The sequence below is a fragment of the Canis lupus genome, chromosome 1 (assembly GCF_048164855.1).
Source record: "Canis lupus baileyi chromosome 1, mCanLup2.hap1, whole genome shotgun sequence".
Lineage (NCBI taxonomy): Eukaryota > Metazoa > Chordata > Mammalia > Carnivora > Canidae > Canis > Canis lupus.
Window position 1 is genome coordinate 78531163 of NC_132838.1, and position 16267 is coordinate 78547429.

Genomic DNA, 16267 nt, shown 5'->3' on the forward strand with positions numbered 1-16267 from the left:
CAACAAAATCTGCATTTTATTTGGTTACTGGTGAGGTTGGACTCCCCCCACCCCCACCCCCACCCCCCTGTGTTTCAGGCTGTCATTTCACAGACTCAGAAATCCAGTCAGAAGGGATTTAGAGATTATTTATTTCCTTTTTTTGTATGCTTTGTTTTCATGTTCTTGCCCATTTATCTGTTGCCAGACACTTCTTACCAACACTCCACTGTGTTTTTCTCTTGGCTTCCCGCTTGGTTCAAGGAAACCAGAAGATCGGTTTGCCAGCCCTCAGCACAAGCAGCATTTTTTATGATCCATCAATTTGCAATTTAATGGTGGTGGAGTTTCCCCTCCCTAAGCTGACTTTGGGCAAGGTGCCATTGGATTGCTTTGAGACCCACGGGCAATTACTCTTGAGCAGTCTTCGCCCTGTTTTGAGCTTCAGACAACACTCAATATATATTACTCTCTGCATAGCAGAGAAGGGGACAGACGTTGGGTAGTGGGGTCTTCAGTCTAGTAGACAAGGTGTAAGGAATATGAAAAGGTGGAGAGCTGAGCTCTCAGGAATCATAAAATCCTAAAACTTTAAGTTTAGGAAGAACATTCCATGTTCCATTAAGAGCCTTGCAGAATACACTAGGTTTTGGTTCATTGCAGGCCCTGGAGGGGTTTGTCCATATTGAAGTTAAAATACGCATGTACACCAATCTCATACTTCAAGACAGGATTTTGTCCTGTAAACAAAGCCTTATTCAAACACCATTTATAAACAGTTTATCTGGTTGCATCTTGGCCATTGAGTTGAAGGTGTGCGGGGATTCTATGAAGCATTCTTTTTGTGGGGCAGGTCTGGCAAGGAGCTGTGTCAGGGTTCACTAGGAGTCTTGCTCTCATGCTTCCCGTCTTGCATGGAGAAGACTTTAATGCCAGAAGCTGTTATGAAACTCTATGGAACCTTTAGGTAAACAAGATTTTAAACATAGAAGCTTACTAAGGAGGGCACTTGATGAGACGAGCACTGAGTGTTATATGTTGGCAAATTAAATTTAAATAAAATGTTTTAAAACTAATAAACAAACACAGAGGCCTAGGTTGCTAAATGACAGTAAATGCTGTGGAGGATTATGCATGGCCTGGACAAGTACTTATTGGTGTTACGGGGCAGCTTCGAAGTGGATTTAAGGAAGGCCTCCAAGGGTCAGGGTAGTAGTAGTAGAGCACTTGGCACTAGTGTAGCTATAGCTGACATAGTTGGTCACTTGATTCTGACGAAACACTGGGGTCATTTGGCAGAGATCTGGGGCCCAGCAGTGGGAGTGACTTCCCTGAGGACACCGAGTACTCACTCATTTGCTGAGATGGAAACCCAAGTTTTTGGATTATCAGGGCCCACGCTATTACCATAAGCAAATCAGTGAGGGAAGTTGGCACTGACAAGGAGAATAACAGATAGTTCTGGACAGGTAATTTGGATTCCTGCTTCCTGCTACCTCAGTATGTGGCAGCTATCCATGAAGGAAGGCTTGGTGCTGGGGCCTTTGACCTGCTCGTTAAGTTTCTGGGCATGAAGTTTCCTTGCAGATCTGGTTTGGGGAAAGCTCTTGACAGCCTAAATGTTGTTGCCTTACGTGGTGTCATAAATACAGGAACAGGAAAATTTATATATAAGCATTATGACTTACCGAATATATCTTCAGCTTTGGGCAGAAGAATGATTTCTAGAGGGAAAATACGGTTCTCCTTTGCATTTTTTCCCCCTGGAGCTGTCCAGCCTTCAGAGCACATAGAAGGCAGTCTTAAAAGAGTCATAGAACTTTCTTAATACCTGCTGAAGCCGGGTGAAATGTCCAGTTTAACCTGCTTACAAACTCTGTAGTCAGGAGTAGAAGCACAGGTGGCAAACTGGTACTTGTTATATTGTGCTAAATTAAAGGTCTTATCAGAATATCCTTGCATTGAAGCAAGAGATAATACTAAGGAATTACTGTCTGCTTTTATGCTGCTGTCCACGCTCTTTTAAGAGTTGGGGAAAACGTTTGTGAAACCATCCTCGGGTGGCAGTGATATTTCGGAGCTCACAAAGCCCTGTCTGGGAAACAGGTTGCATCCTCACTCTGCCAGAAGGGTAGGTACTCTTGTTAGGGAGAACCAGGGCAGCTTGAAGAATTTCAGGGTAAACCAGAGGTGAGATCTGAATTTAGCTTTGTAGGCCCAAATCAAGCTCATTTGTCAGAGGCTCCGTTAAGATGAGGGTTTAGAGACCTGGCAGAGGGGGGAAGACAGCTGGGCTAATAGCCTCCTCTGTTGCTCTGATTTCCATTCTTTCTCCGGACCATTGATTGAGAATTCCCAGGACAGATGGCATGGCTTTTGACGTCTCTTCATCGGTTTGAGTTTTGATCTTTCACCTTCTTCTTCTGTTTCAATCTTATGTACTCTTACCTAATTTATATTGTTTATGCCTTAACCTGTACTTCTTGTGTTTTTAGTGACTTTGATAATTATTGAAGGTTTATGAGTTCATTCCATTTAGGGTCTAAACTGTCCCCTGACAGTTAAGTTCAGTTCTACCTTGAAGCCATTCTATGTAATAACACATATAATTATCATTACTAATTAAAGAGATCCATCTTTTCTTAAACCAAAATAAATTCCATTAGCAGTGCTAGAAGAAAATTAAGAATGGCCTCTATGATTTTTGGGTGTTCTAACCCTGACCCTAAAGTCAAGAACACAGGAAAAATATCCCTTAGTAAGTGATCACATAAAAATTTAAAGTTACTCATGGCCAAAAAAATCCGTGGTAAGCAAGGTTGAAAGACTAGTGGCAAGCTGGAAAAACTATGGAAAAAGGGTCAATATTTATTATATGGCAAGAACTATTACAAAAAGACAGTGATGAGTAGTAAATACCCAAGGAAAAATAATGGAAAGAAAATAGAAAGTGGACCAAAAAATATGTGAGAAGATGTTTAGGTACAGGAAGAATCTAAGTAATGCAAATAAAAACGAAGTCATTGTTTTAATCTATTAGATGGATAGAGATTTTAAAAAGGTCAACAAAACCCAATATTGACATTGGGTAGGAGAGCAAGCCCCCTCATAGACTAGTGATACTGTAAATTGGTAACCTTTTCTGCAGGGCAGTTTATCAGCATGCATTACAATGTAAAATATGTATACACTTTGACCTAGCAGTTTCACTTCTTCCTTTTAGAGATCTATGTAGAGGGTTATTCGACACAGAGTTTGTAATTTTGGAAAATTAGATGAAATATAAATACCCACTGATACCGGGAGTGCACCAGTATGCTTGTATGGTGGAATGATGTCTTTATTCATGTTTGTATTTATTGAGTGGGAGGGCACCCATTTATACATTTTTGGGTGGAAATAATGTATTATTGAAAAGCAGTGAATAATATAATGGGACCCCGTGGTATAGGAAGTGTATCTTTCCACCCTGGGCTTGTGCACATGTATGTAATGAGAGCCTGGAATGATCCTTTCCAGAATCACCAAAATGTTGTTAGTCATGGATATTCCGGGATGATAGACTTAAGGTTATTTTAACTTTATTTTATATTTCTGTATATATATCTCAATGTGTGCCTGTGTATGCTCAAAATGAGCCTATGTCCTCTTTAAAAGTGGACCTTAAGTGTGCATTTTGGAGAACGGGAAAGTACGGACTGCTGTTGGACTGTACGGTAGGTATGGAATAGGGAATAAGGACCTACAAGTCCGCAAAGGGCAGCTCTACTCCTACATGGGTACCCTAATATATGGTGCAGAACCCTGTTGTAAAGGAAGGGAAGTCTACCCATACTTTCAAGGAGAGCCATGACCTTGAGTTAGAGTCCGTGGCTCTGATCAAATGAGCTGGGTGGGGCTGACCCAGTTCTGTTTTTGCACCTGGTACAGCTGCATCTTTTTTGCATAGATCTGTTTGCCCCGCTGGTTAAAGCAAGGTCATGGGTTTGCTCTCTACCCTGAGCATTTATTTCCCCCTCTCTTCCAAGGAGAGGTCTGTAACCCTATCTCATTGGTGGTCAGGGAGAATTGAGTTGGTTTGGCCTAAGTCCCATCCCATAAAACCAAAGTCCTTGTTGCTTAGTTAACTGGAATTATCCTGGAGGAGAAAGGCAGCTCTTTTTAATATGCTTGATTATACAGCTTCTGGGCTTTCTACTTTATCTTGCTTACTCCATTCTCTGGGCATAGTCTATATGCTTCATAATTTTCTTCTCATGCTCCTTTTCATCACCTAATTCGGTAATAGAGGTGGCATTAGTAAGCATTGACAGAAAATGATGAAATAAATAAGGTCAAGGCTGGGCCTTTGTAGATGACCTTTTTTTGTTTTGTTTTGTTTGTTTTGTTTTTAAGGCAGAACTGGTTCTTCAGAATTAGAGGAAAGCAGAGCTGCTTTGCATTGCTGGAGGATGTTAGAGGCTGGGTGGGCAGAGTACTATTTATTGCCTCCCTTGGCCAGTTTATCCCTTGCAGCAGAGGGACTGCTGTGGATTTGGAACTGAGCGGGGACTTCTCTTACTTTCTTTATAAAAGCCTGTGCCACAGACCCTCAGGACACATTTTGTGACATCCAGCTGACCCATGGGGCTCTCCCAGCAAGGTGTACATTTGATACCTCACTGTGGTGATACTTGACAGATAAATACCCAGAGCACCTCGACCTGACCCTCATACTGGCCTTGGGTGCTGTTTCAGCTATGTTTCTTTGGCCTGTTTGCAATAGACTCATTGAGGGCTACTAATGTTGAAGTCCTGTTTGAGTTGTATAAAAGTTAGGTTGTATAAGAGTTGGGACAAGCAGGAAGGTCTGTGGGCTCCTCTTGCTCTCACTCTTGACCTTATCTTGAAGGCTAGACCCAGTTTGATGGTGCCCCTGCCCCACTGGCTTACTACACCAGTTGGAATGAACTTGCTATAATGACATAAAAACATGTAGTATGGAGCACCTGGGTGGCTCAGTAGTTGAGCATCTGCCTTTGGCTCAGGGCGTGATCCTGGGGTCCTGGGATAGAGTCCCGCATCAGGCTCCCCATAGGGAGCCTGATTCTCCCTCTGCCTATGTCTCTGCCTCTCTCTGTGTACATCTCATGAATGAATGGATGAAATCTTTATTTTTTGTTTTAAAGATTTTATTTATTTATTCATGAGAGACAGAGAGAGAGAGAGAGAGGCAGAGACACAGGCAGAGGGAGAAGCAGGCTCCATGCAAGGAGCCCGACGTGGTACTTGATCCCGGGTCTCCAGGATCACACCCGGGGCTGCAGGCAGCGCTAAACCGCTGCGCCACTGGGGCTGCCCACGGATGAAATCTTCAAAAAAACAACAACAACAAAAAAAACAGTTCAATAGTACACCATAATTGAATAAGCATATGAGGGGGTTTGCACTCACCAGGTTAAAGGACCGTATAGCCTTAAACCACGTAGATTTTCCGACTCAATTAAGCTGCCCATTATCTTTTCTTTAAGTGACCAATAAAGTGTGCGATTATGTCTTACTTTGCAAGTGGGATTAATATCTACTGTTTATCTCAAGATAAATATTAGCAACATAGCTTGGGAAAGCAATTTTATGCCCTCCAGAGTGAGGTAGTGGAAGGCTAAAGTGTTGGGTATGAAGTTTTATCTTTCTGAACTGATTATCAAGTATACTAAACATTTATATGGCTTTGTCTTTATAGACTGAAATCGCCAAGAGATTGAATACAATTTGTGCACAAGTCATCCCATTTCTGTCTCAGGAAGTAAGTAAAACTGTTCAGCTGTTAAAGTGCAATTATGTTGCTTCTCTGTTTGCAAATTAGCTAGTTTTAAGATGTTAATTTTATCACAAGGAACAAGTGTGAAGAACATCTGTTACAGCTGAAGTGTGTAAACCCCCTGCTATTCCATCTAACAGATCTGAGGGCACACTGTAAAAGTGGTGACGATAGCTCAACCTCAAATTAATTTTTTTTTTCTGTGAAAGGCTGCAAAATGACAATCAAATGTAAAGCTTTCCTTTGCTTTGAGGAGTAGACTAAGCTTGGTAAGCCCCTGGTGATTCAAGTGTCCTTCTAGAGAGCTTTTCCTTTCCTGCATTTTGAAAATGGTTCCATCACAATTGACTTGACCATGGAAGCAGGTATTCCATTTGTACTTGTACATCAAGTCAGGTTGATGTAATGATGTCCACGGAGGACGAGAATGCTAATACTCCTAAGGATAAAATAAGAGTTTGCGTTACCGTGATGTACAGAGTCACTTACATATGTAAGCCATTTTATGAAGTTACAAAGTCACAGAGGTTGAACTTTTGTACTTTGAGAGGGAAAAGCTCTTCATATGAGTAATCTATGAAACTGATTCAAAACCAATATATTATAGTTTTGCCTGCAAGTTTACTTTACTTTACTTTCAGATACAAGCTAATAAATGATAACTGTGTTTTCAGCCTGGACAGGATGCATGTATCTTGAGACAGTGAAAAGCTTCCTGAACTCACAGCTAGAATACTGTGTCTGTTCTTGTTGGCATCTGCTGCTCCATAGTGGATAGCATAGGCTTCATCTCTGCCTTTCCTGGTGTAACATCTATTTGATGATAAAATTCAGATTTGTTGGCCTTTGGGATGGTGTCCTTAGACTTTAGTAATCCCAGATTCTGCCACAGCCTCATGCCTCTCTAAGCAAAGATGTGGCTTTGTTCTTATTTGTGAGTGGAGTTGGGAGGTATGCAGGGTGTTTCCAACCTGTGAACTAAGAGGGGGGGAGGGTATCCTTTTTTTTCCCCCTCAGGAGGATGAAAAATCTAAAGGCTAAATAAAGGAGAAGAATCCCCAGAGTTTCCACAAACTACTGGCGGGTTGAGATTTGTTGACTTGAGAAATAATGGAAGATTTAATGTTTAAATTTTAAGTATAGAAATGGGGGTTTTAAACCGGCTGTAAACTTTACCCACTCAAACTTACGGTGAACACCTTTCACAAACCTGGGTAATCCTCCAAATCCTCATACCATCGATTTTCTAAGGCTTCAGGTTATCAGTTTTGATGTCTTCGTTGACTTTTTTTTTTATCATTTCAACCCCAAAATTCCCATCAGAAGTTAAGTGGAGACTAGTGTTGGTTAGAAATAAGGAAAGCACCCGTTCTCTGTTTTCCTTTTCCTGCTGTACATGTGTTCTGTGAAATAATCAGTACTTGAGAAACTTCGCATTTAAATCCATATTCTACTTGGATCTGCATTGCATATGCTTTTATATTTTTGTTGTTGTTGTTGGAAGGTACAGTGAAGTTCTTTGGCTGCCTTGCTAACACTTTTTCTTCTTCTTGTTTTCAAAGCATCAGCAACAGGTGGCCCAGGCTGTCGAGCGTGCCAAACAGGTGACCATGGCAGAGTTGAATGCCATCATCGGGGTACGTGGCCTACCAGGTCTACCTCCTACAGTGTGTATAACCAGCTTTCATTTCTTATTAATTTGATGGCTTAATCTGTCTGTATATATCTACGTGTATATAATGTCGTGTAGGCTTATCGTTGGCCTGTCGGTCAGGGTGGGGGAGGAGGGCTCAGGTATGCCAAGGTGTGTTGAGGAAGACAGGTGAGCATAAGGTGATAGAAGCATTGTTAGGAGGGGAAGAAATGGGGATATAGATGCAGTTTATACCCTGACACTTAAACCATCCTTGTAAAAGCTTCTAGTTAGAGTTTTAAATACTTTCCTGACTTCTGGCATCTAACTTTGGATCACAGTGAGGTCAGGACAGGTCTCAGGATGATCCTTTTATTTAGCCATTTTTGCTTTTTTGCCTTTTGCTTTCTGGGGTGTTAGACCCTGGTATAACTGTTTGCTCCTTCTCTTTCTTGTGCCTCTTGCATGAATTTTTAAGTGGCACCCCAATGAAAAAAGCTCTCTCTTGCCGTTGAAGAAGTGATAATTGTCTGCCCCAGTGCTCTCTAGCCTTTCACCAGGTTTCTGCTCTCCTGTGTTGAGTTCAGTTAGCGCTCCACGCTGGCAACTGGTTGTCAATCACAGGTCATTTGCTCTGCATTAATGAGCCCAGTGAACCGTGGGGTCCATCCCTCCCTTCCCCGCCCCCCCTGAGCTCGTCCTCACCACTGCAGGCCCTGAGACCCAGAGACGGTTTTCATGTTTTCTGCCCTTCCAGACTAAGCCAAAGAAGTAGCTGAAACAAGGGACCATCCTTTCTGATTTTATTCATATGTTAGTGCCTTGAGCGGATTCAAATCACTCATTTATCAATTTATGTTAATTGCTTGTGAGAAGATGCCCTGCTGGTCTTTATAGTTCCCTCAGACACTTTGTAATGATAATTAGACATGCTGCTGTACGGATTAAGAGTGCCATAGTCCAATGACGGCCACAGACAATGGAACCAGTTAATCCATCAGGGTTTAAAATTACATCCCAACTGGAGATGGAGAAAAAACATAAGAGCCAAGGAGGATTAAAGAATGAGCCTCAGCTTGAAAACTCTCCTTTCATCAGTTTCTCAATTGCCGATCTGCAGTCGGGTTGCCTGTGGTAAGCTATTGGCAGTCAATTAGGTGAAATAAAGTGGGAGGGTGACCTTCATTTCCTTTTAATAGCTTTTTCCTCCCTGAAATGGGGAGCTTCAGTGGATTTTCAGCTTAAATTTTATTCAAGCTGCTTTATTACACTTGACAGCTTAGCTCTGCATAAACAATTCTCCCCTCCTCCTCTTTCCCCCCCAGACCCAGGCTCTGCCTTTCTCCCCCCGCTCTTTAGATCACATTTTTGACTGTTACTTAGTGGGCTCTCTAATCACATTCAACAAAAAACACAATTACATCTGCATTTGTCGGCTGCCTTCTGTACCCTTTTCTTGTGTAATGAATTGCTTTATTTCAGAGATCAAATCAAATATTCACTGGTACTTTTGCATGTACCGTGTTTGATTAGCAAAGACTAATAGCAAATTGTACTTGTAGCTTGAGCACAGAAATTTTTTAACCCAAATGAATGAGGATGGAAAAGCCTGTTTTGATTAAAGAGAAACATATGCAAAGCAATGCTCAAGTACCCAGTTACACTTTGTGGAACATGTTTGTTTTCTGAGAGTCTCTAAATTTTTACATACCATTTCTTGATGGCGGCGAACCTCCTACCTGTAAATTCTCAAAGGCCCTGCCCAGTCCCACACATTAGGAAGGAGGAAATTGTATTAACCAGATGTTTATAGGTAATACTCCTTTTGAATTGAATCAGAAACTGAAAATGGCAGGTCGCTTTAGAAGGGCAGATGAATCGCTAATTTTATGAATGGCTTTCATCCAGGAAACATGTTGTTGAGATTATAAAGGCAGATTAGCTCTGATAGCTAGCAACAATAACCCAAATCAGTGAATTGGGCCTCGCACAAGACTTAACGCCAAGTGCATGTCTTCAGCGACTAGCATGTGCGGTTTTTCTAATTGTAATTTTTGGCTCAGTCTATTAATTTATGTCAGAAGGCTCTTTTAAAGTTTGTAGTGATCAATAATTATCCTGCACCGTAAGTTTCATGCTCTGGCATATGCTTGATTTTTGCTTGAAAGGAATTGTGCGCGTCCTGGAAAATTGAAGTAGCATAAAATTGGGTTGACAATTCAGTGGACCTTTGCACCCCTTCATTGAACATGCAGTATGTCAACCTGTCTCCCCAGAGGGGAGGAGGCTCCGGGAGGCTGTCTGCTCCTACAAGCAGCAGCTGCGCACAGAGTAAATGCAGCCCGGTTTGATAGCAGCTGTCAGTATTGTTCAGGGACCGGCTCAGGATGAAGAACAATGGGAGAGGCCACGCTCTTCGTCTGCATCGACTTTCAGGCTAAGAAAAGAAATAGTAATTTAACGGTTTAGACATCTATTACAAGTGTGAAAGATCATGAAAGAGTAGCCTTTAAAATGCAAATGAGCCGAAACATTCTCATTCCCTTTAAGGTACAATCAAGGAGTTTACTGCTTGCTTGGCAGGGCTAAAGACATTTCTCTTTAGCAAACCTGGAAAAAGTGAAATCTTCTCAAGGACACCAGAGCTTCTAAGGTAGGCTCAGCTTGTGTCCTGGGACTGCAGATGGTCTTGGAGGAGGAAGAGATTGGTTCTATTTTTTCCGTTCACGTTGAGTGAATTAGCGATGCCCATTTCTCACCAGCATGGAGAACTTAGTTCTCCTACCTGACAGAAAATACTGGATTTTAAAGCCTTTTCACTACAGATGACACCTGCTTTAATCTCATAGATTACTGGTATTTAAGAAAGATAAGCTTCTTAGATACTTGATATTTGGAGAAACTATTAAAATAGTTACTTTTAATGTGATACTTTTTTAAACAGTTGTGACGGGTAGCAAATTTGATAATTGGCAGAATAATCACTGCAACCCTACTTTTTGAATTTTGCTTTTTATTAGCTCTTTTACTATTAAACGTGTTATGTTCTTATAGCAATAGAAAGAGTATTTAATAATGCAGCGATCTTAAAAGATGTGGGGTTGGTTTGGTTTGACACATGGCTCACTTGTGCTTTAGAAAACAGGTGTGTTGTAGGAAGGGAACTTACTATAGACCTTGATCTTTTTTTTTTTTTTAATTCTTTATGTCAGGACAGTCTCCGTGAAATCCTCAAAGATTTCTTTTCCAATTTGGAATTCTATTAAAAATGGTCAAAACAAAATAACTCTTTAGATGACAAACTTTGTGGAATAGTTAATGCCTTCCTAAAGGCAGGGAAAAGGATTGAAGGACTCTTCAAGGCCACTTTCCCTGGTATTATTTGTGGGGAGTTTGGAACTAAAAACTTTCTTCTACTTGCTATGATAATGATTTTAGTTGAGGTTGGGATTCCAGATAAGTAGTGTTATCTTTTAGTGGGTATATATCACATGTAATTAATATAGATTGTATGGGAGCACCTGGGTGGCTCAGTGGTTGAATGTCTGCCTTTGGCTCAGGTCATGATCCCGGGGTCCTGGGATCGAGTCCCACATTGGGCTTCCCACAGGAAGCCTGCTTCTCCCTCTGCCTATGTCTCTGCCTCTCTCTCTGTGTCTCTCATGAATAAATAAATAAAATATTTTTAAATTTAACAGATCTTATGGTTATACATATGTATAAATTTGTATACACAGGCTTTTTTTTTAATTGAGGTGTAATTGTGAATCACACCAATCTTAAATATACAGTATGATCACTTGGGCATGTGTGCACACCCTGTAACTCATACTACTTTTGGGGTGCAGATTCTCTCCACCCCAGGAAGTTCCGTTGTACATTTTCGCAGCCAGTATTTCTCCATCCTCAAAGGAAGATGATTGCTTTTTGGTTAAAGAGGACAAAATGATTAGCTGAGTGTAATTTGAAAAAAAATTGTGTCATTGTATGTCCACTGGCATCCAAGGACCAGCTGTCCAACCTGATGGTGTTTTGTCCTCATCTTTCTAAGAGCATTTGCCCTGTGTTACCTTGGACAAAGCATGGGTCCCGGATCAGATGAACTTGAGTGGGATGCTTGGTGCTGCCACATTTTTAGCTTTGTGACCTCGTCCAATCAGTTAACCTCCTTGAGTATCCTCATCTGTAATGGATAATACCATCTACCCTGCCTAGCTTTTGTAGGGATAAGACCATGGTTGGCAGCCTTTACCCAGCACGATCCTGACTCCTCTAACTGCAGTTCTGTCTACGTTGTTTCTGTATCTGTAGCCTATCTGTGGGTCCACTTGACCAAGTCTCTGTGAGGGGTGGTGGCTCCTAGTGGCTGGTTACTTCCCCTTTAATCTTTTCCCCTGGTTCTATGGATGTCTGTGTTTGAGTTTAGACCCATCCAGATGCTCTGTTCCTGCCATTCAGGTGCCGTACGTGAATGGTTTTTAGTAAGGTTGCAGCAGGGAAGAAGCATTGACTATTTAATTTTTGATGAACAAACTTAGGATTCAAAACAGAAGGGAGAAGGAGCACCTGGGTGGCTCTGTGGTTGAGTGTCCGCGCCTTTGGCTCAGGTTGTGATCCCGGGGTCCTGGGATTGAGTCCCACATAGGGCTCCCTGCAAGGAGCGTGCTTCTCCCTCTGCCTGTGTCTCTGCCTCTCTGTCTCATGAATAAATAAAAATAAAATCTTAAAAAAACAAAACAGATGGGGAAAAGTTAAATTTTGGGAGCTCCTGGAGAGAAAATCAAGAAGCAGAAATAAGGATAAGACATCATTGGCTTCCTTACCTAAGAGAAAGGGAAACAAGGTTTGTGCTGGCCCTGAGGGGTTGCACAGGTCATTGTGATAGAATTGAAAGGAGAGAGTGAGGAGATGGCCAGATGATGAGTAGGAGTTGTTCTTCCTATACTACAAAATGCCTGATTTTTGACAGCTGCCCCACTGATGGATGTTAAGACAATTTGAGCAGTTTCTCATAGCAGTGTGTGTGAACTTCAGGAGCTCAAAACATTTGGCTTAGTGTAGGCCATCTTGTTTGTCCTTTCTCATTTATTTGGACCTATTCTGACTTAATTTTCCATGAACAGAACTTCTGTCAAGGCCTTTGGGGCTCCAGTTATTGGTCACATGTATATATTCCTGCTTCATAGGCGAACTTAGAATTCTCTACACTTTAAAACAACTTAGTATGAAACAAAAGAAGTCTAGGGGCTTTGTGATGTCTATGTTTGTGTTAGGGGATGGCTATGAATACAAACTCCTGTTGTGTCCTCTAAGGAGGCTTCCTGTCCTTAAGAGATTGAGTTGTAGACCTAAAGGCTCCCCATTGTTGCATGAGATGATTGGTTTAAGGATTAGCAAAATGTTGGATTATTTTTCTCCTCCGGCTGTAGCTGTCAGCTATCTATAGGATTGCAGTGTGTGGAGTTTAAGAGGATGAGGTTAGCCTCTTATTCTTATGAGTATGCAGTTAATCCCTGGAAAGCCCAACAATAACCCAGCTGTAAGTTTCTTTATAAAACAAATTCGCCCTAGGAGAATAATGCCTAGCTGCTACCAAGAGCAGAAAATGACAGGGCTACAACTAGCCTAGATATTCTGGCTCTACTAACATATTTAGTGATCTGCCCTCTACCTAAATTCCGGTAGTCCAGCCCTTTTGTTAATTTTCCAAGGAGAAGGAGCAGTATTGCAAAGTCCGTTATGTATCCTACTTCTTGGGTTCAAGTTAAGTTTTTTACTGAGAGTACAAATGCAAGGCTTGTCTTCAGTGTCTGGGTTCTTCTGAATAGTCAGTGTGATTTTAGTTACTAGAAAACTTGTTGAGGCGTTGTTCATTTTTTAATTCTCCTGCGTATATTCATATGATTTGTACTTGATTCCTTGGAAGAAGGCATTATCACATTTTCTCTTTTCCAGAGTAGAAAGTAGAGCACCCCATTTTAAGAGTTAGACCTATGCATTTTTAAAAAATTGATATAACATTTACATACCATAAAATGTTCAAGGCATACGAATCAGTGGGTTTTAGTATATTCACAAACGTGTACAAACGTGTACAATCATCACCACTAATTCTAGAATATTTTTATCACTCTAGAAAGAAGCCTTGTATCCATTAGTAGTTACCCCCTCCACTCCCCATCCCCCAGTCCCTGCAACCACTGATCTTTCTGTCTCTGTGGTTTGCCTATTCCAAACGTTTTGTATAAAAGGAATCTGATAACGTGGCCTTTTGTGTCTGGGTTCTTTCACTTTGCATATAATTCTCAAGGTTTATTCATGTCGTGTGTACTTCAGCCTTATTGATGAATAATATATCAGTATACCACCTTTATTAATCCAGTCACTGGCTGATGGACATTTAGGTTGTTTCCACCTTTTGGCTGTTTATGAATAACGTTGCAATGAACATTGTGTACATGTCATGTGGATCTCCTTTCTTTTCTCTGGACTGAACCTATGAGTGTTATCACTGGGTCATGTGATAACTGTTTAACTCTTTGAGCAGCTGCCAGACCATTTTCCAAAGTAATGGATGAGAGTTCAGTTTCTCAGCATCTTCTCCAACATTTGTTTTTGCCCATCTTTCTGATTCTAGCCATTCCAGTGGGTGTGATGTTGGAATCTCATCCGTGGTTTAGATTTTCATATTTCCTTGATGGCTAATGATGTTGAGCATCTTTTCATCAAATCCTTACGTGGTTTTAGAAGTGGATCTACCTAAATAAACATGGCTTTTAAAAACTTAATCTAATTTAAGCCATTCACTCCACTGCTCTGATCATTGTCACAAGTGTTACCATCATCCAGGGCAGGTGGAAGGGGCAGGTAAGTCGGCGATGTTGCAGGATGAGTTGGCCTTTGTGGATTTGCTAAAAAGCAGAAAGAATAAAGATGAGTTCAGATCCTTTTCAGAATTGTAGGCCTCCATCCTGGTGCCTGCCTACATACACACCATCAGTTTTGCCTGTGTGTGTCATTTTCTGTGGGCTCCTACGTGGACATGGCGTCTCGGGGTGGTGGTTGTTGGTTTTGTTTTGTTTTTTAAAACTGTTTTCAAGTGGCTTGAGAATTCTTGACCCCCAGGAGGCAGTTTCTGCCGGTTTATCACTCCTGCCCCTCTTCATAAGATAGGCCATTCACATAATGGAAGGTTTTCAGATAACTCCTAGAGTAGTATCCATGATGTTTCTTTTCCTACACGCTCTTTCCCCCTTTCCTGCTTGTTTCCTGCGGCATGCCAATTTTCTTCTTCTGCAGTCTCCCAAGATAACTGCGTGTTTTTAAAGAACAGGGAAATAGCAGAAATCGAGGAAGAGTGATTTGGAGAAAACTGTCAACAAATGCTGCTTTTTCACATTTTTTTTTCTTTTCAAAGTGTTTAAATACCAAATGCTATAAATGCCACTTACTGTCATGCTTTTAGCATTAGAGATGCTATTTTGGGGCATGGTTTTAGCTCTGGTTGGGTTCAGTTTGTGATCTCTGTGGCATGGTTTTCCCTCAGGTTTATAAAGCAGGGTAAATTTCAAAAATTCAAGTTGATTCTGTGGTTGGTGATAAATAGCTTAGCGTCTAGTGAGGTGAAGGTGGGTGTCGGCCTTCGTTTTCATTCCAGTGTCCTTTCCAGTTGTATAGGCAGTTCTATGGTGATAAAGCACGTGCTACAGCTGTTTTAGAAACACAACTGGAGAAACCACTACACCATTACATTAAAGCTTCAAATGTAAACAGCAAAGTCAATTTCATTATAGTAACATAATTGACCCTGGACGCAGTAGGTAAAATGCAAATTAAAATTCTGAATGTGCGGCTGTTGTTTGACATGGATGAGGTGACTTTATTCGTTGTGGGTTTTCATTATCATTAACTCAGGGTTTGGTGTTTGTTTTCCTTGTCTGACTCCCAGCCTGTCCACATTGTTTGGGTAAGAGCAAGTGCATGTCTCTCCTTCTGTCAACAGTGAGAAACCTTTATGCAGCCACCTTTGAGGCACAAAACCCCCAATACATGGAAGTTTCCAGTGTATTTTAAAGCTGTTTGATGAAATATGAACTTTTTTATTGTTTGTTTTATTTTAAAATTGTCAGTGGAGTCGGCTCTGGGAAGCAGATGCTTACTTTTTGAGTTGTGACAAGGTATTTGATGGTGATGAAAGGACAGTGAACAATTGTTGACAAGCATTTTTATTTTTTTAAGTCAGCAATTTGTCAGGTCACTTGCTGTATAAGAACAGGAATTCTAATGTAATGGGACAGAATTCCAGCTTAGATCTAGACTAAAAATGTTCAGCCTTAGCACTGTTGACATTTCGAGCTTGTTAAGTCTCTGTGAATGGGGGTGGGGGTGCTGTCCTAGGCATTGTAGGATGTTTAAGAGCACTTCATCCCTATCCCATCCCCCCTCACCCCCCCCCCCCCCCAGGGTGTGATAACCATAAATGTCTCTAGACATTGCCAGATATCCCCAGGGTGGGGAAAGGAGGGTGATAACCACTGGTCATCTGAGAAACCACCTGCATTGCTTAAAGCCACCATTGCTCATCCAGAATGCCTTTTCTGATAGCTTTACAGTTTGCTTGCATGTCCTTTGCTATATAAGTCTGCAAGCATTAACTTAAAAAAAATTTACTAATGAGTGTAAGGTAATGAGATAGAAGGTTGGATTTTCTCACACCTGCTGTCCTGTTGAAAAACATTTCCATTTCCTCATTGGTCTGTGCAAGTTTGGGTCTATGGGGGACCAATGCGTGTAGATTCCCCAGTTAGTAGAGCCTTTGGGTTTGTTTGAGGTCTCACTGGCTGTGTAGTGATGTC

General features: G+C 41.3%; 1 protein-coding gene across 5 annotated transcripts in view; it reads left to right on the forward strand.

Moving 5' to 3' along the window:
• TLE1 (TLE family member 1, transcriptional corepressor) overlaps nt 1–16267 on the forward strand; it is an 85880-nt gene that overhangs the window by 20859 nt on the left and 48754 nt on the right. For 3 of the 5 annotated variants that reach the window (XM_072837235.1, XM_072837245.1, XM_072837258.1), the window contains exons 5-6: nt 5702–5764; nt 7342–7416. In XM_072837235.1, the coding sequence (XP_072693336.1) occupies nt 5702–5764; nt 7342–7416 (138 nt within the window). Of the gene's footprint in view, nt 1–5701; nt 5765–7341; nt 7447–16267 lie in introns of all 5 variants that reach the window. The other 2 variants (XM_072837219.1, XM_072837227.1) reach the window with 1 other exon arrangement.